The 21,724-nt window shown below is 46.0% G+C and overlaps 2 protein-coding genes across 5 annotated transcripts in view; one reads left to right on the forward strand and one right to left on the reverse strand.

Annotated features, from left to right (window-relative positions):
- Nucleotides 1-2,091: 2,091 nt before the first annotated feature.
- dclk2a (doublecortin-like kinase 2a) lies at nt 2,092-12,986 on the forward strand. 2 transcript variants are annotated; one of them, XM_085912690.1, is made up of 17 exons: nt 2,092-2,703; nt 4,666-5,006; nt 7,550-7,682; nt 8,105-8,203; nt 8,281-8,331; nt 8,404-8,486; nt 8,893-8,974; nt 9,169-9,277; nt 9,612-9,669; nt 9,736-9,855; nt 10,061-10,207; nt 10,280-10,413; nt 10,480-10,557; nt 10,653-10,749; nt 10,854-10,934; nt 11,017-11,130; nt 11,574-12,986. In XM_085912690.1, the coding sequence occupies exons 1-17, from the start codon at nt 2,298-2,300 to the stop codon at nt 11,850-11,852; spliced, it is 2,412 nt and encodes an 803-aa protein (XP_085768816.1). In that variant the 5' UTR covers nt 2,092-2,297; the 3' UTR covers nt 11,853-12,986. The 2 variants fall into 2 exon arrangements, with proteins under 2 accessions (XP_085768816.1, XP_085768817.1); XM_085912691.1 differs by having other exon boundaries at nt 7,550-7,652.
- Nucleotides 12,987-16,048: 3,062 nt separating this feature from the next.
- Nucleotides 16,049-21,724, reverse strand: part of lrba (LPS-responsive vesicle trafficking, beach and anchor containing) — a 106,049-nt gene continuing 100,373 nt past the window's right edge. For all 3 annotated transcript variants that reach the window (XM_085912281.1, XM_085912282.1, XM_085912280.1), the window contains 5 exons: nt 21,347-21,514; nt 19,793-19,894; nt 19,531-19,727; nt 17,027-17,178; nt 16,049-16,938 (listed from right to left, as the gene is read on the reverse strand). In XM_085912281.1, coding sequence (XP_085768407.1) covers nt 16,848-16,938; nt 17,027-17,178; nt 19,531-19,727; nt 19,793-19,894; nt 21,347-21,514 — 710 coding nt within the window. In that variant the 3' untranslated portion in view covers nt 16,049-16,847. The remainder of the gene's footprint in view (nt 16,939-17,026; nt 17,179-19,530; nt 19,728-19,792; nt 19,895-21,346; nt 21,515-21,724) is intronic.

A 21,724-nucleotide genomic window follows, 5' to 3' on the forward strand; every position in this document is an offset into this window, starting at 1 on the left:
CAGAAAGTCTGAAGAAGTTGGGGAAAACTTCCTCACAAGGAAAGGAGGATGTCGGTACTGTACAGTAAGAGGCCTGTTAAACAGCGCCATCTACTGACCAATCGAAACCAGACAGCTTTGTTCGGTTAGTTGAGTTGTCTGAAAAATCACAATGACACAAGGTTAACATTGCTTTAAAAATACAATAAAAATTAAGCGCAAATTCAATTAAAATATAACAAATAAATTCATTTTACACCTGAAGGCACTTCTGCGCAGTATACCATATTTAATATATTTTACTTTTTACTCATTTAACCTAATTGTTTCAGTTTAGAGCCTTGTTGCTCAATACACAGCCTTATATGATAACATTTTGAATTCCACGGGCATCGTCATCACCCGTGGCGCTATCAGGCGCTTCTGCACGTTCTCTTGAGCTCAGCCAATGAGAGCGCCCAGCGCCTCTGACGTCAGGCAAGTTAACCTGCCAGCTGGTTTTGTTGGTATGCACCGTGAAAGACAACCGTCAGCTCTCCAACTGCTGTTTTGACACATTTCATGTGAATGATGATCTATGCATCATAGTTCCTTTTTGCTAATCGTGGAGGTGCAAAATCACACGCTTAATACTGACGTCAATCATGAGTGCGCGAATGCTACAGAATCAATGATTCATTTTGGATATAACAGCAAAATGAGCACCGATGAGAGAGCTGTTATTGGCTTCAAAAAAGAACTCGGTTTTCACTGTTTTTGCGCTTTTTGAAACATTCTAAGACGCCACAAGATGACGCCAAATACCCGCTTAAACCAAAATTATTCCTTGTGCTAGACTTTGTCCGTTTTAAAATGTTAATTGACAATCTCCGCTGAAGTTTCCTGGAAAACTACCCATAAAATGAATTAAATCACATAACTTTGCTGAAACCTTTCGAACATAAGTTATCAAAATAATATTTTTTTTATGTTATATATTTTACATGTTTCATATTATTAGAATAAAACCATTTCCCCCAGAGTAGTTTTTTCTTGAAAAATAAATGTATGAGTTCTATATTCACGTTTGACTTTGTATCGCCTTTCATTCTGGTAATGTCTTAAAATAGACACTAGAGGGCGCTAGAGGATTTGCTTTGGGGGTCACAGTTTCTGCTCAAACGGATAAACGATAAGCATGAGTCTCTCGGGGAAATTGTCAATGTGAATGGGCGGAATGAGAACAGCAGTCTTTAAATATATATAAAAAAAACGGCGACGTAATACCAGCAACAGGCAAAGCAACCAATATATTACTGATGTTAATCAAGTGACAAACTTAGCACTAAATTTGCGTTTGACCAAAATGTTTTTCCTGATTGCCAAATATGAACACAATCCAGCGTTTCATGTAGCATGTGCTTGTTGTTTATAGAGGAGACTGGGACGCTTGTCATCCTGCAGTACAGGATATCCTGTTGCCTGGCTGCAGGAAAAGTGCGCCAATTTGCGCGCTGCGCACTCTGCGCTCACTTCCTTCCGACACAGCTGCTTTCGGACGGGAAGAATTCCGGCTGCGTCCTTGGAAGTACATGGGTGGTATGTATAGTAGTTTCATTCACTGAAAAGTCAAATCATTTGTATTATGTAAGTATATTTGACTATAAATATACAACTTTACAAGCATACCATTTCTGGATTCAAAGCAATATTATTAGGAATATAAAGGTATAAATTATAATTAGGCCTATTTTGAGGAATAAAAGTTGCACTTCCTAAGAAAGAAATATCCCCATGCATACTTCCAATGTGATGATGTAATTTTGTTTTTGTTTTATTTTGTTTGTTTAAAAGCCCAATTTGGAAAGGCGCTTTTTAGAAATTAGCCTAAATTATCAGTGTTGTGATGCTGTAAAATAGCAATCTGAATATTTGTCCTTTTGATCAAATAAACGTGACAAAAAATGAAATTAATTTTTTTACTTGGAGGAAAGCGCGTACACACGCGCGCACACACACTACGGAAGGTAAAAGGACGGGCTTTAGGGCCCTGCGTCGTGTGAGCTTCCGGGCTTCCCTCCCTCACGCTTGCGCCCTCCATCCATTCATTTGACACATTTGGGCGCTCGCTGTCCGCAGAGGTACCAAAGCAAGCGGATGGAGTTCTTCCCGAGCTTCGTTCAGGTTTTCTTTGACCAACTTTGTGATCTTCAGGACTAAGATGTTGAAACAATTCATTTTGCCCGCATTTGGACTCGTTTTATAAGGAAGTTTTGGATCTCCTCCCGTTCAAGTAAAGTTGGTTTTGCTTGAGAAACACTGGACGCCAAGAAGACAACATGTCGCTGAGCAGGAGCTTGGAATTGGAGCATTTCGAGGAGCGCGACAGTAAGCCTCATCGGACGCCGAAGGCTCCGGGCTCCCACGCCGGCGGGGGAAGCTCCTTCCGGCTCCTAACAGCCAGCCCGGCGCACAGCGCGCACTGCAGCTTCTACCGGACTCGAACCTTGCAGTCGCTCACGTCTGAGAAGAAGGCCAGGAAAGTGCGCTTCTACAGAAATGGAGACAAGTACTTCAAGGGTCTGGTGTACGCGGTGTCCTCCGACCGTTTCCGTTCCATGGACGCGCTCCTCATGGAGCTGACGCGCTCGCTGTCGGACAACGTCAACCTGCCGCAGGGTGTCCGGACTCTGTACGCCCTGGACGGGGGCAGGAAGATCAGCAGCTTAGACGAGCTTGTGGAGGGTAAGGTGGGGGAGAACCCCAGAAAGAATAAGGAATGACGTCACGAGGCTAACATATTTTTGGGCGTCTGACTGGCCCTGGTCAGTTGTTTGCATCTGTAGAAAAAAAACCAACCATCACGGACATGTGGCAAAACTTTTCAAACTTTTCATGTTTCTGGTTGTGTGAGTTTCGTGTCGTCTGTCATCTGTTGTTTTTTTTCTCCAAAATCAAACAACTGAATGAATAGACTGGTCCATATTTTTTTTTGCCAGGAGTGAGTTGAGTCTGTCATTTTTTTTTTTTAAACTTGAGTGTTTTTTTTCCTGATGCATTTCACCATGTCAAATTTTCATGGATTTTCACAATTCCTTTCAGCCAAGAATTGCAGGGCTCTTATGTATATGTATCGCTATTTTTTGATTCTCAACATTTGCTGGTGGCTCGCCATGGCCCAGTCATTGGCGCTTCGAGCCGTAATCAGCCGTAATTCTGTTTGGCAAGTAATTTGTTTGGCTATAAAATGTTATTTCCCAAGCGCATTTCAACATCCATCAGCTTAGTGCTTCCTCCATAGCAAAAGTTTTTATCCCCCTTTACAGGCTCAACTCACTTTTATGATCAGGATTAAAGTACTCTGTAGACCTCTGGACTGCAATAAAAATAAATAAAAGAGCTTTCCAGATATCCAAAGGAGTTCAAATAAGCCGAGCACCGAGCTCTTGTCATCTTTCAGGCCGCGTGAGTCGGCATTTTTTGCACCGCTTGGCATTTTGCTGATCTGGATTGAGGCCCGTCAACATCCCTTATGTGTGCAAACCAGCGAGTGGGTGGGATTACCGAGCTGTGCTAAAAAAAAAAAAAAAAAAAAAAAAGGTGGCACAGGGGTATTGTGCTAACGGTTGTTATGGTAACCAAAGCCCTACTCAGCATTCTCATTTATGCCAATGGGATCCAGTGTGAGGAACACCTTTAGCTTCTATGAATGCTTGGAACCATTCCTGGTCTGACCGCATCTGTCATCCACATCTATTTCCCGAATTGGCGGGGCTTCCCTTTTGCCGCACCTGAGATCCCCCCCCCCTCAGGGGACTGGACTTGTCACCAGTCGTTACAGCGGCTTCGTCACAACATTGCGGGATGATCCAAAAGACCCCCGACAGTTAAATGACAGCTGCGTAATAGTCGGCGGCCTCCTTCTGTGGCCTCGCTATATAATTAGCAAGCTGAATAAAGCCAAGTATCAAGGGAGCCAGGCGTTGTCACCCAGAAGTTCTTTTCCTTCCTCTTGACACACATTAGTGTGGATTTGATGTTCTCGCCGGCATTTAGGTTTGAAGGGCTTGTTTTGTGTGCTGCTTTCCTCCCACATGCACGTCACCTGATCACTCCTGGATCAATGTGCTGCACTTTAGGCAATCAGATCAAGCGTGTCATCAGAGCCATGCGGCGTCACATTTTTTCCTGGCTCCGAGGGGGAAATATTTGTGCGTCCACTCCCCAACTGGAATGCTAGTGGTTACATTTTGACTGCGGCTCAGCAGGCTAATGTTGAAAAGTCCGATTTGACCTTTTGTTGACTTGGGCTTTGCATGAGGAACATGTTAGCGAATCCTGATTTGAGCATCTCTTCTTTATTAGCAAGTTTAGTACTTGTTTATTTGGTCAAGCTAAGTGTTAGTATCAAATCTTTTAAAATTAGATTATGAATGGATTCCATCAATTAAATCAATAATCTGGTACAATTTCATTGGCATCAAAGTGTCTTAAAAACATTTTCCCAGATCACAGTTCATTATTTTTGCTTCTTTGGTATGATTCAGTGAACAATGACTCGATTATACAAATGCACGGCGATCAATCGGAGAGTCGATTAATCGATTTATTTCAACACCTCACGTAAAGCACCAAACAGCACTTTGAAACAATAATTCAACAACCGCAATTGCTTTTTTTTAATTTTATTATTATTCTCCCCTGCAGGGGAAAGCTACGTGTGCGCCTCCAACGAGCCTTTCCGCCGCGTGGACTACACTAAGAACGTCAACCCCAACTGGGCCGTGGGCTGCAAGACGGGCACGTCGCGCTCGCTGTCGTCGCTGGTCTCGCCGCGGGGCGAGCACCAACGCCAGCAACCCAAAGACTTCATCAAGCCCAAACTGGTGACGGTGGTCCGTAGCGGCGTCAAACCGCGCAAGGCCGTGCGCGTCCTGCTCAACAGGAAGACGGCGCACTCCTTCGAGCAGGTCCTCACTGACATCACGGACGCCATCAAGCTGGACTCGGGCGCCGTCAAGAGGCTGTACACGCTGCAAGGCAAGCAGGTACTTTGAATCCATCAACTTTGAACTCCTCTTTCCATACCAGTGTAGAGCAGAACTGTGTCCACCAATCGATAAGTTGCACTCATTGAATGTAGGTCAGCCGCCTACATCGTCCTTCATCAAACTCGAGTGACGCATCAGCGCTTCTGTTAGTCGCAGCCGAGTATGGCGGACTCCATTTTGTGCACTTTAGTAGCAGATGGCTATACTTTTTAGCTCGCAAAAAAAAAAAAAAATCCTCAGTGATTTATTGGCTTGAGTGGTGTCGGCACTCCCGGTAATTATAAGGCATTTAATAAGGCGCACACGCCACGATGACGTCAACAAGGCTTAAATAAATGCACAATTGACGCCCTCTGTCGTGCGTAAAATCAATTCACGCCCGCCCACCTCGTTCCACTCGGCCCCTCTCGTTATTGTGAGCCATTTATCTTGTCTGGTGCGGTGAGCACATGGGACCACCCCACCCACCAAGTCCACCCACCAACTACAAAAAAACTTACAACATAGTCATTTATTTTTACCAAAAAAGAAAAAAGCCTAAATGTTGTCATATATTTTTTTCTCAGAAAAGCCTAAATGGTATTGAGTGAGTAAAGTGAGGCATGCATACAAACACACCCTCTGAGGGCCGACGCCCCCCAGCTGCAACCCGCCATCTGCTCCCACATGAACACTCAGAGGGTGTCACACGTGCCAATGTGACCCCCCCACACACCCACTCACTATTTACAGGGGATCCATGCCACCACCGGATAATTAGACCAATCGGCTGGAAGAGCGCACCCCAAGCTCAGCTGTCAGGTGGCGTGTGTGTGTGTGTGTGTGTGTGCGCGCACAATGCTGCTCTGTCTTAACTAGAACGTTGATTCGGCCCCTTAGTCATTTATCTTCAGCCTCTGCTTTCAAGAGCTCTTTTTTTTCCCAATTGATGAACTTCAATTTAGCCCATCAATTGAATGTTAATGACTCCATTTTGATCCAAGTTCTATTTGGGTGTCATTCCACTTTTTCATGCTTAACTGTCCCCCCCCCCCCCCTCCCATAAAGTCCATTCCCTTCTGTAAGTTCTCACTATCTCCTACTGAGAATGTAAACAAGTCGGCAAACTGAGGAACGGCAGAGGAAATGAGCCCGAGCAGAGATAATTGCAACATCTGCGTCTCTCTCTCCTTTGAGATACGGTCAGTCTCTTGTAGTTGGTTGTCTTTGTTTTTCGTCCTTCTGACGGTTCCTCACGCTCGACGCTGGCGGCCTCGGACAGATTAGCCAGGCCAGCGTGGCACGAGGCTGCCATCTGATAGTTTTCAGGGCCAAGTGTGGATTAAAGCGCCAGCATTTAGGTCAGCGGCCTAGAAATCTGCAATGTCTTAGTTATTGATCGAAACAAAAAACATCGCTAAATGTTTGGTAGGCTAAAGTATTGACGGCACAAAATAGACACAGGCAGGCGACAAAGAGACGGTTTTGTTTTGGCGGGTAAGGTTAAGGGAGGAGTGGGGGGGGGGTTGCAAAGGGAGGGGGCCGAGAACTGGGGACGGCGTCTATTGTGTGCCTTTGTGTGATGTCGACAAGCTCTCCGGCGTTTCTTTTCAGGCCCGGTTGGCATCATGCTGGTGTAGCGGAACGGCCGCCACGCAACTGTATTCAGCAGCTTTCAAAGACAAAAAAGTGCACATTTGTATTTGCACGCTGCGGTTAATTCCCGCTGACAAAGATGGCCTCCTTTTGATCCGCTTCCAACCTCCAACTGTCTTGTCCATCCAGCTCGCGCGGTGATGCGCTGGTCTCCCGCACCGTCGCTGACGCTAACGACCCGAGACGTCGGGTCTCGCCGCCTCTCAGCCGTTTGTTTGCCCGCCGCGTACAATCGATGGGTCGTGTCCTCAATTTTTTTTAGCGTTTAGGCGCACGTTGCGTTTAATTTGACATCATTGTCCACATCAGTCGCCCTTCAGGGATTGTTGCCCTACATCCTAGCCGCAACTCGCTTGAAACGCGAGCTAGCGCAAGATAGCTCAAGTAGCCAAAGTCACTTTGTTAGAGGTGCTAAAGTCAGGATTGGCATTTCAGAAATTTTTATCTCAAGCCTTCTTGGCCATTTTGATGACCCAATAGTTTGGTTGCCACGGAAACTGTAACATTTGTCGCCTGGGCTGGCGCATTCCGACACGAATTCGAGAATGTCAAAGGTGTCATTGTTTGCTGTGCCTACATGCTCAAGATTAAACGACAAGATTTTTGGCCTGTTTTGTAGCATGGATGGACGCCTCAGCTCTTGCCGCTGCTGCCCACACGAGCTATTTCAGTCCTCTCAGTCCCGAGTGGAATTTCCTTTTTCAGGACACCCACACCGACATCCTCCCACTAAGACGACGTGCCAGGGTGGATCAGCAAACGCGTCTTGCAGAACAATCTGCAATCACCTTCCAAAAAAATGGCACTTATTCACTCAGCAGGGTGTTAATTGCCCCCCAAAAAATGACATTGCACCAAAAAAATAATCCGAAAAATGCTCACACATTGCCACCATTTCGTTCCAGATCACGTGCCTGCAGGACTTCTTCGGCGATGACGACGTATTCATCGCCTGCGGGACGGAGAAGTTCCGCTACGCTCATGACGACTTTGCGTTGGATCACAGCGGTAAGGCGTCCGCAGCAGCCTTTATGAGCGGTAGGCCCTCGACCACTTACTACAAAAGCGTCTTGTTGTGGTGTGTGGCCCACAAAGCATGCCGTGGCTGTGTGTGTGTGTGTGTGTGTGTGTGTGTGTGTGTGTGTGTGTGTGTGTTTCCCGTCTTTGTTTTGGTGCTGGACTTTTGTTTTCACGCAGCACAGATGTGATGAAGGTAAAGAGGCAGGCAATGATTGAAGGCTAGCAACGGAAGACGCACAACCTGTTGCTGCAGTCCCAGACAATGCAGCATTCACTTATGGAAACAAACATCCAAGAAAAAGTGAAGCCAGGAAGTCATCAATGAGATGACCAAATTTGGACAAATTCTTCTTCCGCTGTTATGTCCAAGCATCTGAACATGTCTTATTATTTGTGAAACGTGCTCTGAAAATCAGATTTCAATTGTCTCGCATGGGCAGAGTGCAAAGTGCTGAAGTCGTCCTCCGCTCGTTCCGTCACTCCCAATCGGAGGAGTAAGAGTCCGGCAGTTTCACGACGCAGCAAGTCTCCCGCTGCAGGTAAAAAAAAAAAAAAAAAAACCACACGGCGAGATCTTGTTCTCTTCTCCAGATCAACGTTTTTTTTTTGCTTTCAGCGAGGCGTGCAACGCGCTACTCCACCACTCAGTCTCCTGCCAAATTTCCAGGTGAGTTGAGGACATTTGCTGATGTTAGCTTTTTTTCTTTTCCTTCAAATGTCCTCTACTTTTGTCACACAGTAAACGGTCACGTGACCGGGCCGAGGTCCGGCAAGTCGTCGGCGCCGTCGCCCGGCAGCTCCCAAAGTCTCCCTGCTCTCAAGGTAGAAGCTGCGTCAAACCAGTATTGCTCTTGACCTACTTCATAGTTTAAAAAAAATCAACATTGAATATTTTCTGGCGCTAATGCTAAATGCTAATCTGGTTTATCGGCGGATTATTACCGATTGCGGTGGACTCAGAGTCTGGATTGAGACATGGAAGAGGCGATGCAGCCAATTGGCAAAGCCGGCGGTGCCCTTCGTAGGCCAAGTCAAGAATTACCGACGGATTTTAGGATTTTGTGACACGGGAGAGGCCGACTTGATATGAGCTCAAGTCACTACACGTGCCAGTAAAAGCGTACAAGTGAAAGGGATGAGCAGATTACTGTCGTCATGGTGACCGTAGCACTGATTTGATTGGAATACAAACATGATGATGATATCTGTTCCTTTCGGGCTCCCGTAGTTGGTTCCGTCACATCACAGTTCAAATTCGAACGTCAGCGGCTCGCTCAACAGCCACCAGGGGGAGACAACCGGTCCAGAGGGTATGTCCAAGTTGTCGTCGCCTTCCTTCTCTCTCTCTCTCTCTCTCTCTCTCTCTCTCTCTCTCTCTCTCTCTCTCTCTCTCTCTCTCTCTCTCTCTCTCTCTCTCTCTCTCTCTCTCTCTCTCTCTCTCTCTCTCTCTCTCTCTCCCAACAAGCTGCTGTTGTTGACACTGTGCTTCAATTTAATTTAACAGTTAACGGTAACCATAGCGACCAGACCTCCCCCGCTATCCTGGAGAAATACATCATCGGGAAAGTCATCGGAGACGGCAACTTTGCTGTGGTGAAAGAGTGCGTGGAGAGGTACGTTCACACACACAAAAAGTCGTTTTTTGTTTTTGTTTAACGGTAAACCTCAAGTGGGAGTTGCACGAAGCCTCGTTTCTGATGACGTTCTCTGTTTGCCAAACTGCTGCCGTTTGTGGAGTGAGCCAGACTTTAGCGATAGCGCAATGCCGTGAATTTCCCCTTAAGGCACAATTTAGATTCTCCGAGCTCTTTGCTGAGTCTCTACATTAAGTCGGCGAATTCTTCTATCGCTCTATTAACTTCCACTTTGCTCCCCGGTGAGCTCTTTACGTGCTTTTCTTTTTACGGTTATGGCCGCCATTTCAATTGCGGCGGCGTTTCTGCTCAGGTCCACGGGAAGAGAGTTTGCCCTCAAGATCATCGACAAGGCCAAGTGCCGCGGCAAGGTAGTCACTCATTTTCATTTCGGTTCCTTCCAGCGCCTGTCATTAATCCAAATTCCGGTCCGACAGGAGCACCTGATCGAGAACGAGGTGTCTGTGCTCAGGCGGGTCAAGCACCCCAACATCATCATGTTGGTGGAGGAGGTGGACACGCCTTCGCAGCTGTGTCTCGTCATGGAGTTGGTCAAGGTACACGTTTGACGCTCACGTCTACAGGACTATCCTCTGTTTTAGGTGTGTGTCGCCATCTTGTGGTATACATGTGCAATTACATGTCATTTATAATTGTTGGCGTGGGCCATGCTAATTTTTTCCACCTTCTCGGACTCTCTAAATGTCATCGTGGGGAAGTCGCTTCGTTTGAGCTCCTTGGAGTAACTGGCGTGTTTCGCAGGGTGGCGACTTATTCGACGCCATCACGTCCTCGGCCAAGTACACAGAGAGGAGCGCCAGCGTCATGGTGTACAACCTGGCGGCCGCCTTGCAGTACCTTCATGACATGAACATAGTGCACAGAGACATCAAGCCGGAAAACTTACTGGTCAGTCTGATTTCGTCCCCCGACCCGGCCCCACGCCAGCTCGTAACCTATGTGGCGGACCCACCCAATCAGGTGTTTGAGAAACCAGACGGCACCAAGTCGCTCAAGCTCGGGGACTTCGGCCTGGCGACCATGGTGGAAGGACCTTTGTACACCGTGTGCGGAACGCCCACGTACGTGGCGCCGGAGATCATTGCGGAGTCTGGGTAAGATGCTTCGTCTTGCAAAGCAGAGGAAAATGGAACATTGAAAACTTTGTGGTTTGTTTGCAGTTACGGCGTCAAGGTGGACATCTGGGCGGCGGGCGTGATCACGTACATCCTGCTGTGCGGCTTCCCTCCTTTTCGAAGGTGCGTCCTGATAGGATGAGGGAAGCTTCTCAATTGAGCCACTTCCACAAGGAAGAGAATTTGCAACCATCACTTGGGTTGCTGCTGTGTTATAGTGAGAGCAACCAGCAGGAAGAGCTGTTTGAGCAAATCCTACTGGGCCGACTGGACTATCCCAGCCCATACTGGGACAACATCAGCGATGCAGCCAAGGTTAGGCTAAGCTAACAATACATTTTTTAATTTATTTATGATTTTCTTGTTATTATTCACGTATTATTGTTTTAGCTATTAATGTTTGAGTTGCACTTGTGCAGGAGCTCATCGGCAAGATGCTGCTGGTAGACGCGGAAGCTCGCTACTCGGCGTGGGACGTCCAGGCGCACCCTTGGGTGACGGTAACGCACTCGCTCGCACTTTCTTTTGTGCACGAGGTGCCGCTGGCTCACGCGATGCCGACGAAACGTCCTTTTTTTTCAGGAGGACGTCAACGCTGAGAACAACATGAAGGCCGAGGTGACGGGGAAGCTGAGGACGCACTTCAGCTCGTCGGCCAAGCAAGGGAACGCCACCGCCGCCGTCTCTCTCATTATGGTAAGCAAACATTACAAAACATTCTTCCTCATACTTGCAAAAGTCTGACTGTGAATAGGAATTTGCGGCTCATCGTAAGCGTCCTAGTCATCTTTCTGCTAAAATCCCCAAAACATGTCTGCTGAGATTTTCAGAGGACGACTTGACTTCCTGCCATCGTCTCTTGTTCATCATCATCATCATCATCACACTCTCAAATGCCTTTCAAATGTTGGTCGTCTTGCTGTGCAGGAATTGGAAAGGTTTTTAAGCATAGAGTCAAGAAATAAAAGCTGGCCTTATCTAGTGGGAAAAGGATTAGAGCTAGGGTTTAGTGCCATCTAGTGGAGAAAAAGAGAAGATGTTTTTTAAACTGCTTCTAAAACCAGTAGTACAGTGTCAAACACAAGCTCCAAATTGACAATGTAAAACTTCCTGGGACTTTCTCTCGTGTCTTTTACCAGAAGACAGCCCTCGATAAGGAGACCCTCCAGCTCGCCGCCGACCCTCCGCCGTCACCGGACCCTCCCAAATCCCAGGATGCTTCTCCAAGTGCCCCGATCTCGTCGTTGTCGTCCTCGTCATCCCCCGAATGTCCCGTCAAGCACGTCGTCTTCCTACCGCTGGCGTTCCCCTCGCCTCCGTCGACACCGCCCTTATCCTCCGCCTCGCCCCCTTCGCCGCCCAACTTTGCCGCCATTGAGGGGACAGGAGTCACCCACGAGCTTGTGGAGGGGGTTTGAAAAAAAACTAAACACGACAAGGTCGTGCATTGCGCTAATCAAGACTTGTTTCTATTTATTGAGGATTACTGACTGAATGTTGCGGTCTTCACAGTCTTGCAAAGCAGGAATCATTCCCATACATGACACTTTTCGGATTTTGCTTGGGAATCGTGACACTCTATGTGTTTATACTGACTATATAATGCCTTGCTTCAATTCAGTCATATTCACAAATGGATAATGTGGAAGGATTTAATTCTACCTTTAAAATTCTGCTATAAAAAAGTAGAATGTTTTTTTCTTAATAAATTAGCAGTAATTTATATGAAAAAAATATGTTCCCTTTTCTATGCAGTCCAGCTATTTCTGTGCTTATTTTTTTTCTGTTGACTGCATATTCATCTTAGTTGTGTCGTGTTGATGGCAGGCAGTATGAAGAAGCTAGCAATAAGTCATTACAATGTTTAGAGTTAGCTAGTGTCGCCCTTATATTCCGCCCAGCAGTATTTAGGGACGCTATTGTAATGCTGCTATTGGCCACAAGAGGGCAGCAAGCGCATGTCTCAACGAACAGATTTCAGTATACTGTTGTGTTGGCTCGTGAGTGAACGATTCGTTCAAAAGAACGAGTTCGTTCTTTTTTCAGTTCATATGACTTCAACCAGTAGGTGTCGGTAATGTGCATTGAAGCTGGTGTCGCCGTAAAACAAAACGAAGAAGAAAATGGCGTAACTTGCGGTCGCGAACGAGTCAATGACTGATTTGCATTTCCAGTTCATCGCGAGAACGGATCAGTCAGGGAACGAGTCAATGGGTGAACTGCCTTCCTTCCCGTGCGTGGATCAACGGATCAGTCAGTGAACGTGTTGAGTCTCCCTGCTGGCGTGAACTATGTAAACCAGAATGTAGATTTACGATTTGCCAAGGAAAGAAAAAAAAAAAGAAACACTCACTGAAACACCACTTCTTTCATGCACGTTTTCTCCAAGCTAACGGCTAACTTTATTGCATGAAGGGATGCGCCGTTATGCAAAAACGGGGAAATGATGCTTCTCTTTGTGTAATCTTTATTTTATAAGTTATAGTAGGTTTTAGATAACGTGTATACGCAAAAATATTGTTGTCCAATACATCTACTGCAATTTCACATTAGATTGCTGGTTTGAAATTTAGTTTTATTATTATTATTATTATTATTATTATCATCATTTTAATAAACATTTATGTTAAAACTTGTTTGGTGTTTTATTCCTTGTTTTTATATTCGCCAATTAAAACAAAAATCAGACATTTGGTCAACTGGTTTATATGACATGTGTTTTACGTTCTTATGAGTTGGTGTCCCCCAAAATAACATGTCAGCAGAACGGATTTTTTTTTCAACCTTTTATTCAAACACAAACATTCGGTATAATGACACTATCAACTACAATCCAACAAATACAAAACTGAAACATCAGTGTCGACATAACTTGTGTCGGATGGCATAGCAGCAAGCAACGCTGTCTGTCACTCGTGAATCTTCGCGAGCGAACCTGAAAATGACGGCGTACCTAATGGAGTGTCCGAGTGACGTCACAGATCAACCAGCCAATCAGAAAGTGGGGGTGAGGGCGGGTGTGGCACTTTTCACTTTCACTTAAATTTTTTCCCTAATGAATTGATTAGGTACACCTGTGTCCGTGTGACGTCACAGATCAACCAGCCAATCAGAAAGTGGGGGGTTGTTTGGGTGTGGCACGTTTAACTTTTTTTAACTTTTGACCATGATTTTTCCCTAATAAAGTGACCTGTGATTAGGTACACCTAAAAATGGCGGTGTACCTAATGGAGTGTCCGAGTGACGTCACACATCCAACAGCCAATCAGAAAGTGGGGGTGAGGGCGGGTGTGGCACTTTTCACGTTCACTTAAATTTTTTCCCTAATGAATTGATTAGGTACACCTGTGTCCGTGTGACGTCACAGATCAACCAGCCAATCAGAAAGTGGGGGGTTGTTTGGGTGTGGCACTTTTCACTTTCATTTAAATTTTGACCATAATTTTTCCCTAATGAAGTGGCCTGTGATTAGGTACACCTAAAAATGGCGGTGTACCTAATGGAGTGTCCGAGTGACGTCACACATCCAACAGCCAATCAGAAAGTGGGGGTGAGGGCGGGTGTGGCACTTTTCACGTTCACTTAAATTTTTTCCCTAATGAATTGATTAGGTACACCTGTGTCCGTGTGACGTCACAGATCAACCAGCCAATCAGAAAGTGGGGGGTTGTTTGGGTGTGGCACTTTTCACTTTCATTTAAATTTTGACCATAATTTTTCCCTAATGAAGTGGCCTGTGATTAGGTACACCTAAAAATGGCGGTGTACCTAATGGAGTGTCCGAGTGACGTCACACATCCAACAGCCAATCAGAAAGTGGGGGTGAGGGCGGGTGTGGCACTTTTCACGTTCACTTAAATTTTTTCCCTAATGAATTGATTAGGTACACCTGTGTCCGTGTGACGTCACAGATCAACCAGCCAATCAGAAAGTGGGGGGTTGTTTGGGTGTGGCACTTTTCACTTTCATTTAAATTTTGACCATAATTTTTCCCTAATGAAGTGGCCTGTGATTAGGTACACCTAAAAATGGCGGTGTACCTAATGGAGTGTCCGAGTGACGTCACACATCCAACAGCCAATCAGAAAGTGGGGGTGAGGGCGGGTGTGGCACTTTTCACGTTCACTTAAATTTTTTCCCTAATGAATTGATTAGGTACACCTGTGTCCGTGTGACGTCACAGATCAACCAGCCAATCAGAAAGTGGGGGGTTGTTTGGGTGTGGCACTTTTCACTTTCATTTAAATTTTGACCATAATTTTTCCCTAATGAAGTGGCCTGTGATTAGGTACACCTAAAAATGGCGGTGTACCTAATGGAGTGTCCGAGTGACGTCACACATCCAACAGCCAATCAGAAAGTGGGGGTGAGGGCGGGTGTGGCACTTTTCACGTTCACTTAAATTTTTTCCCTAATGAATTGATTAGGTACACCTGTGTCCGTGTGACGTCACAGATCAACCAGCCAATCAGAAAGTGGGGGGTTGTTTGGGTGTGGCACTTTTCACTTTCATTTAAATTTTGACCATAATTTTTCCCTAATGAAGTGGCCTGTGATTAGGTACACCTAAAAATGGCGGTGTACCTAATGGAGTGTCCGAGTGACGTCACACATCCAACAGCCAATCAGAAAGTGGGGGTGAGGGCGGGTGTGGCACTTTTCACGTTCACTTAAATTTTTTCCCTAATGAATTGATTAGTTACACCTGTGTCCGTGTGACGTCACAGATCAACCAGCCAATCAGAAAGTGGGGGGTTGTTTGGGTGTGGCACTTTTCACTTTCATTTAAATTTTGACCATAATGTTTCCCTAATGAAGTGGCCTGTGATTAGGTACACCTAAAAATGGCGGTGTACCTAATGGAGTGTCCGAGTGACGTCACACATCCAACAGCCAATCAGAAAGTGGGGGTGAGGGCGGGTGTGGCACTTTTCACGTTCACTTAAATTTTTTCCCTAATGAATTGATTAGGTACACCTGTGTCCGTGTGACGTCACAGATCAACCAGCCAATCAGAAAGTGGGGGGTTGTTTGGGTGTGGCACTTTTCACTTTCATTTAAATTTTGACCATAATTTTTCCCTAATGAAGTGGCCTGTGATTAGGTACACCTAAAAATGGCGGTGTACCTAATGGAGTGTCCGAGTGACGTCACAGATCAACCAGCCAATCAGAAAGTGGGGTTGAGGGCGGGTGTGGCACTTTTCACTTTCCGTGAAGCTTTGACCATGACTTTTGATTATTTGATTTATAAAAACCATGATTTTGATTATTTGATCTATATATATATTTTTTTAAAAAGGTGTGTGGGAGGAACGATTCGTTTGAACGAATCTTTTGAGTGAAATGATTCTAAAGATTCAGTTCACTTAAAAGAACTGTAATACACATCACGAGTATACTACTCTCGGCTACTTGGCAAATCTTACGAGTGCTATTCGGCCACATTCTGACAATCGCTTAACTTGCTAAACCATATATATGTATATATATATATTTATATAATTATATATATATATATGCTCTGCTACACACCTGTGTTTAATTTTAAAATAAAAAGTTGGGATGCATTTTCCGAATTTGTGTGTTTAGTAAATAACCATTCAGTTCATAAGTTGATGTTAGAAAATTCCATTTATTTGTCAAGATTCTTCACGCACACACAGCAGAAAAAAAATTGTGTTTAGTAAATAACCAGTCAGTTCATAATTCCATTTATTTGTCAGGATTCTTCACGCACACACACACAAAAAAAAACATGTAAGAAAACAGTCAGATGGATGTCAGTTTAATAAAGTCACCTTCGTGATGATTGGTTGGACGTAATCATGTGACAGAAAAGCGGAAAATATTCCTGTTGTGCCTAACGTTATCTGTCGAGCTTTTTTTTGTTTCTTGTCTGCTCAGTCATTTACGAAAAAAAAAAAAATAGTACGAAGATGATGATGCTCAGATGGATATTTTTAAATATGGAAGATAACCGCAAAACTATATCTATACATATAGATATTTACATATTTGTATAAATCCCCTTCAATGATCAATTAGCAGAAATTTTGCAACTTCATAATTAAACCCGAAACACACGCACGCAAAGTACAACATTCACCCTAAAGCACGCAGAAAATATTTGCAGACAAAAAGGAAAATAGACTTAAAAAATAGATTTTTTTTTTCAACCACAAGACACTCGTTCCACCCTCAACCAACAAAGCTGATATGAAAAGTTTCTTCATTGTTGTCTACAAAATATATAATATATATATATATATATATCTCCGTTCCTTCTGCGGTGGTTTTGAAAAATAACTTCTCATTGCCAGTATACATTCAGCGTGGACTCAACACAGCGCCGTCAAGTGGACATTATGTGCATCACATGCGGTTTTGGTTGGTTGCTTAGTCGGTTGTTGGTCAGTATCTGGTCTGGTACTCGTGGTGCCACCTGTTGAAGTCATTGTAGAAGAGCACGATGCTGCCCGACGCCATGCCCGTGATGATGCACCTGTGTGTGTCGCACAAACCACACAGTTCAGACATTTTGGGTGATGAAGAACATAAAGAATCCAATTCTAAACACAGATGAAGTGAACCTTTGGTCATGTGACATGGCCATGGAGCGGATGCCGGCATCGCAGCCCGGGTAGGTGAACAACACCTTGAGGTCGTGAACCTGAAGGATGGAGATGACGCCGCCGTCGCCGCCCGTCAGCAGATACTGACCGTCGCGGCTCAGCAGCATCGCCTAAATAAATAGAGGAAAAAAAAAGAAAAAAAGAAATTGCAGTTAAAAACCTTTAGCATAATATTGATATAAGTTTCCAACGTTACGACTCCTTAGCGTGTACTTCTTAAGTGATTTTGACTTTTTTGGAGCACAATTTGCTTTTAATTTTTTTATTTTAGAGCGCCAAACAAAAATCACAGCCTCTGTGCTTGCGATTGCAAAGACACTCGTAAAGTAGGTCTAAAATATGGACGCAACATGGTCCTCCCGCCAGCGTGTCGCCGCAACGACGGGTTCCCCGCTGCGAGGCTGACATTTACTCGTCTTTTCCCGCTCGCCAAGGCCGGCCGGGAAGGACACAAATCACCGGTCGGCCGCCGCCGGCTTACGAACGACGCCTTTCTTTCCTCGCAGGTGGCTTGGCCATGACTCAGCAGAAAAAGAAAAAAAAGGCCAACACGTGTGTTGAATCAAAATCGCATTAAAGTCAAAAGTGAAACTTAAACCGTCGGTTTTGAAGAATTTGTGCGAGTCACAAATGACGGCAGCCTAAATCAGAGCGGTGTTGTGTTTGTGTGTCATTTCCCGAACGCGGAATCCGGAGTTCTGGTTTCCATCACGCGCGGGCGGGCGGGCTTAATTGCCGCCGTTCAACATGGCCGCCGATCACCAGGCAACGATTCATATTTCCTCATGGTTCTGTTTTTCGCCCACTACTGTTTTAGAAAACATACCGAATGTGGTCCAAACTTATTTATTTGACATTTCTTATTTCTGAAGTCTTTTTTTCCACACATTCACTTCCCATGCAAAAAACACATGTAAAAGGACTTGATGTCCTAGAAGGTGTAGAAAATGTGGAAGTCATCCGCCTCCTGCCCCGAGCCGCCCGCTGTTCCAGACTGGCTACAAAGATGCCCGCCCCCCGCTGTGAGGCTGACATTTACTCTGCTTTGCAACGCAGCACGGCTGGAAGTACACAAATCAACGACGCCGCTCGACCTGGCGCATTTCGTTCCTCGCAGGTGGCTTGAGCAGATAAAAATGTTCGCGGTCGAATCCAACGACACCGCAGCTCTGCTTCATGTTATGGCTCTTTGGGTTTTTTGTTTTTTTCACGTGGAAAAGCAGCAAATTAGTGTTTCAATTTTCCATCTTTTGGATTCAAAATGACTTTGCGAGGTCAAAGGTCAGCATTCTGACACGACTAATCTTCTAGGAGTTACTACACAGCGTTTCTGGTTTTATTATGAATGTATTTTGGAGTCCGCGACCTCGCCGGCGCCCAGCAGGAGGCGCCGCGCCAGCAATAGAGGCCGACGCTCGCTCGTAAATCTGCGAGCGCTCAAGGCAAACGTCCCGTCGCCCGGCGGGAAGTAAGATGGCCTCGCTGGCTCGTATGACTCCGCGAGAAACCGACGCTCAAATTTTTTCAACTTCTGGCAGGTAACGAGCGGGAGCGAAAAAAAAGTTGAGATTTACGGCGCCGTTAAGGTCCCCCCCCCGTTGAAACGAGGGCTTCTCAAACTTTCTGGTTTGGAGGGACCCCTCACTGGGGAGACGTTTTTCCAAGGACCGCCTCTTGATCCCAATGCCAATTAAACCATGTGAAAATGCAACAGGAATTAAAAAGTAAAGCCGACTTTGGCGGTTTAAAAAAAAAAAAAAAAAAAAAGTCTTTGGACGTTCGCAATGACATATGTCAGCCGCCATGTTTGCCGCGCCGAACACGTTTAAGGGCCGACAATCAGCAGAGGCTCCTAATGGGAAACAGACGTACATTTACATTTCCCAGGCTAGACCGGAAACAACGGGTCGGGCCGGGCCAAGGCGGTAGCTGCCATCTCCTGTCATTTTAGCCCAGAAGGGAGGAAGTCTGAGAACCCACTTAATGGCGTAGGTGTCCGAGCCCGACGGCAAGTGTGGAATGTTGCCCCGTGCCCGATGCGACTTGAAAACCAGCGGCGCCCATCAAAAGTGTGAAAGAGCCCCGAGGCCTTTCCTTTAATCAGGGAGACTTCCAGCTAAAGCCCCCCTTACACGGACCCCCCCCCACACACACACACACACACACACACTCCTGTTGGCCTCAGGAAGTGACATAATACAAATCGTATGGCACGTACACGGAGCGATGAAAAGGAAGTGACCTCACTACTGTAATGTCATGATTGTAATGATTGGCATGTGGGCTGATCAATAGAAAGGCGGCAAATTGCCACCTTTACGCTTACTTGTGTTTTTTTATTGATAAACTGCACTTATCAGAGTAGTTTTAATCGGGACCAATTCATCAGTGTAATTGGCGGTAATAGCTCGTTTAAAAACAATTCAACATGGCGATCTTTGTCTTATGAGGCGCCGACGAACCTTAATGCTGTCGTCCACCCGCAAGTGCGTCAGCAGCTTCCCGTTGACGCTGAACACTCCGAATTGTCCTTTGTCGTAATAGATGACGCAGTGGCCCTCGGCCGAGGCTTGGATGAGGCGCGGCCGCGAGCAGCCTTCCGGGGCCTCCAGGGTGCGCAGTAGGTCCCCGTTCATGGAATGGATCAGGCACGGACCCTCTACGTGAAGAGAGGGGGGGTATTTAAAAGGAGTTTGGCTAAAGAGATTGCGCAACGTGGCTGACCTTTGCATCCGCTGATGACCAGGCCCAACTCGGCGCAGACGCACGAGCACGTCACTTCGCAGTCGTGACCCGTCAGGATGGCTCGAGGTGTGGTGATGCCCGCTGAGGAGAGAATCAAATTTCTTCCGTTTCTCAAGTGAACGATGTAAAAACAAATCATATTGTTGCTTTTTAGTGCGGTAATTGAAAACCGGTGTCATTGGCGGCCATTTTTAAACGCTGTCATCTCTTTGATGCCTCCCCAATTGCTGGCTGCAGATGTATCTGCCGGAGAGCACATGTTGCACGCAGACGATAAAGAGGAGGAAAAGGACACAGCGTTTATTTTGGCTCCAGCTGAAAGGAGCCCTACCGAAAAAAAAAAAAAACTCAAACAAAGAAAGCCTCATTTCCTCGGAGCTAAATTTGGACTTGACTGACATTTGTAATGATTCACGTCGTATATTTACATTGAGGACATCCAGTCATCAAGTGCAATATATGACTTTTCCTCTGCCAATACTGGAATGCACATTTGAATTTGAGCCTTTGCCACATTTGAGCTTTTTCTTTTTTTTTTGGAAGACACAAAAACGCAACAGTGTCATTTCCGTATGTGACCAGTCGATGGCGACGTTGTCTGACGAATCGCTGCGGGCCGCATTTCAGCCAATCGGAAGCCTCGGTGTCAACATCATCAAGTGTTCACGATGCACCGCGAGAGACGTTTGTGTACATTTGTACAAGGGGTTCAGCTTCTTGGAAGAGACATGACGCCAAAGTGAGGCATTATGAGCCATTATGAGGCAATGCGTGTTTCATTGTGGTCAGTTGGAATGTGGCACATATATATGAAAATAATGGAACCTGTCAAAAAAATGCCAACTAAACAATACAAACAAAACCTTCAGAGATATTTCAATCAATGTGATGTCATCCATATTCAACGAGTGCATTTGCAACTTGTGACTGACGTGCGCGCTATGCTTTCATGTTCTGCAGAGAAGCCGCTCAAGTGACATTTTTCACTTTTATCGACCGTGTGACCCCCCTCCACCTCTTCTCGGGCGGTGCTGAACTTTCATGTGCCAAACGGCGACCCCCCCCCCCCCTGTCTTCCAGAACGTCACGTTTTGAACGGCTCTAAGTGGCCCTCACTTTCACTCCGTGCACACACACATGGCGGAAACTCAATCTGTGTGCACCCACCCCTCCCCTCCCCTCCCCTCCCCTCTCCCAGTCACATGAAACTAGTTGTTACTTCACAGAGAGAAAAACCGCAAATCACAACATCAGTTGGGACTCAGTGGCAGGGGCAGTGCCCCACAAGATGGCGCTATTCTTTCCATAGAGTAGATGTTTGATTGCCGTAATAGTAATAGAAATTGCCAGCAATATCTGTCGTTTTTAAAAGTGACGTCAATTTGCAATTTTAGTATTGACACATGAAGTCCATCCACAATTTGTTGAAATGATGTGATGGGCCGTATCTGGCCCCCGGGCCTTGAGTTTGACACCTATGAACTTGATGAATTCACACACGTGTGTGTGTGTGTGTGTGTGTTGTCCACTTACTGGCGGGGCTCTCGCCGATGCTGCTGAGCTTGCCGTTCCAGTACCACAGCAGCAGGGTGGCGTCGCGCGAGCCCGACAGCACGTAGCAGTCGCCGCCGATGTATGACTCGGAACGGGCCAGACACGTCACCACGTCGCGGTGACCGAACACGATCTGAGTCAGTTTGCCTGGGCACAAAAACAAAGAAAAGAGTTTGTCTCGACGGGGGTCCGAAAGTGAGGTGTCCCCTAATGTTATGGCACGTGATGAGATAATAGCGGGACGTCACGGCGGCGATGTTTGCACTTTGTCACGGTCTGTCTGCTCGCTGCGCAACATCAACACGAGCCCTCCGAATTGCGCGAGAATAAATATTTGTCCCGCGTCTGCGCGGGGGC

This window comes from Syngnathus leptorhynchus, chromosome 5 (assembly GCF_054491065.1).
Source record: "Syngnathus leptorhynchus isolate UIUO chromosome 5, UIUO_Slep, whole genome shotgun sequence".
NCBI classification, from domain to species: domain Eukaryota; kingdom Metazoa; phylum Chordata; class Actinopteri; order Syngnathiformes; family Syngnathidae; genus Syngnathus; species Syngnathus leptorhynchus.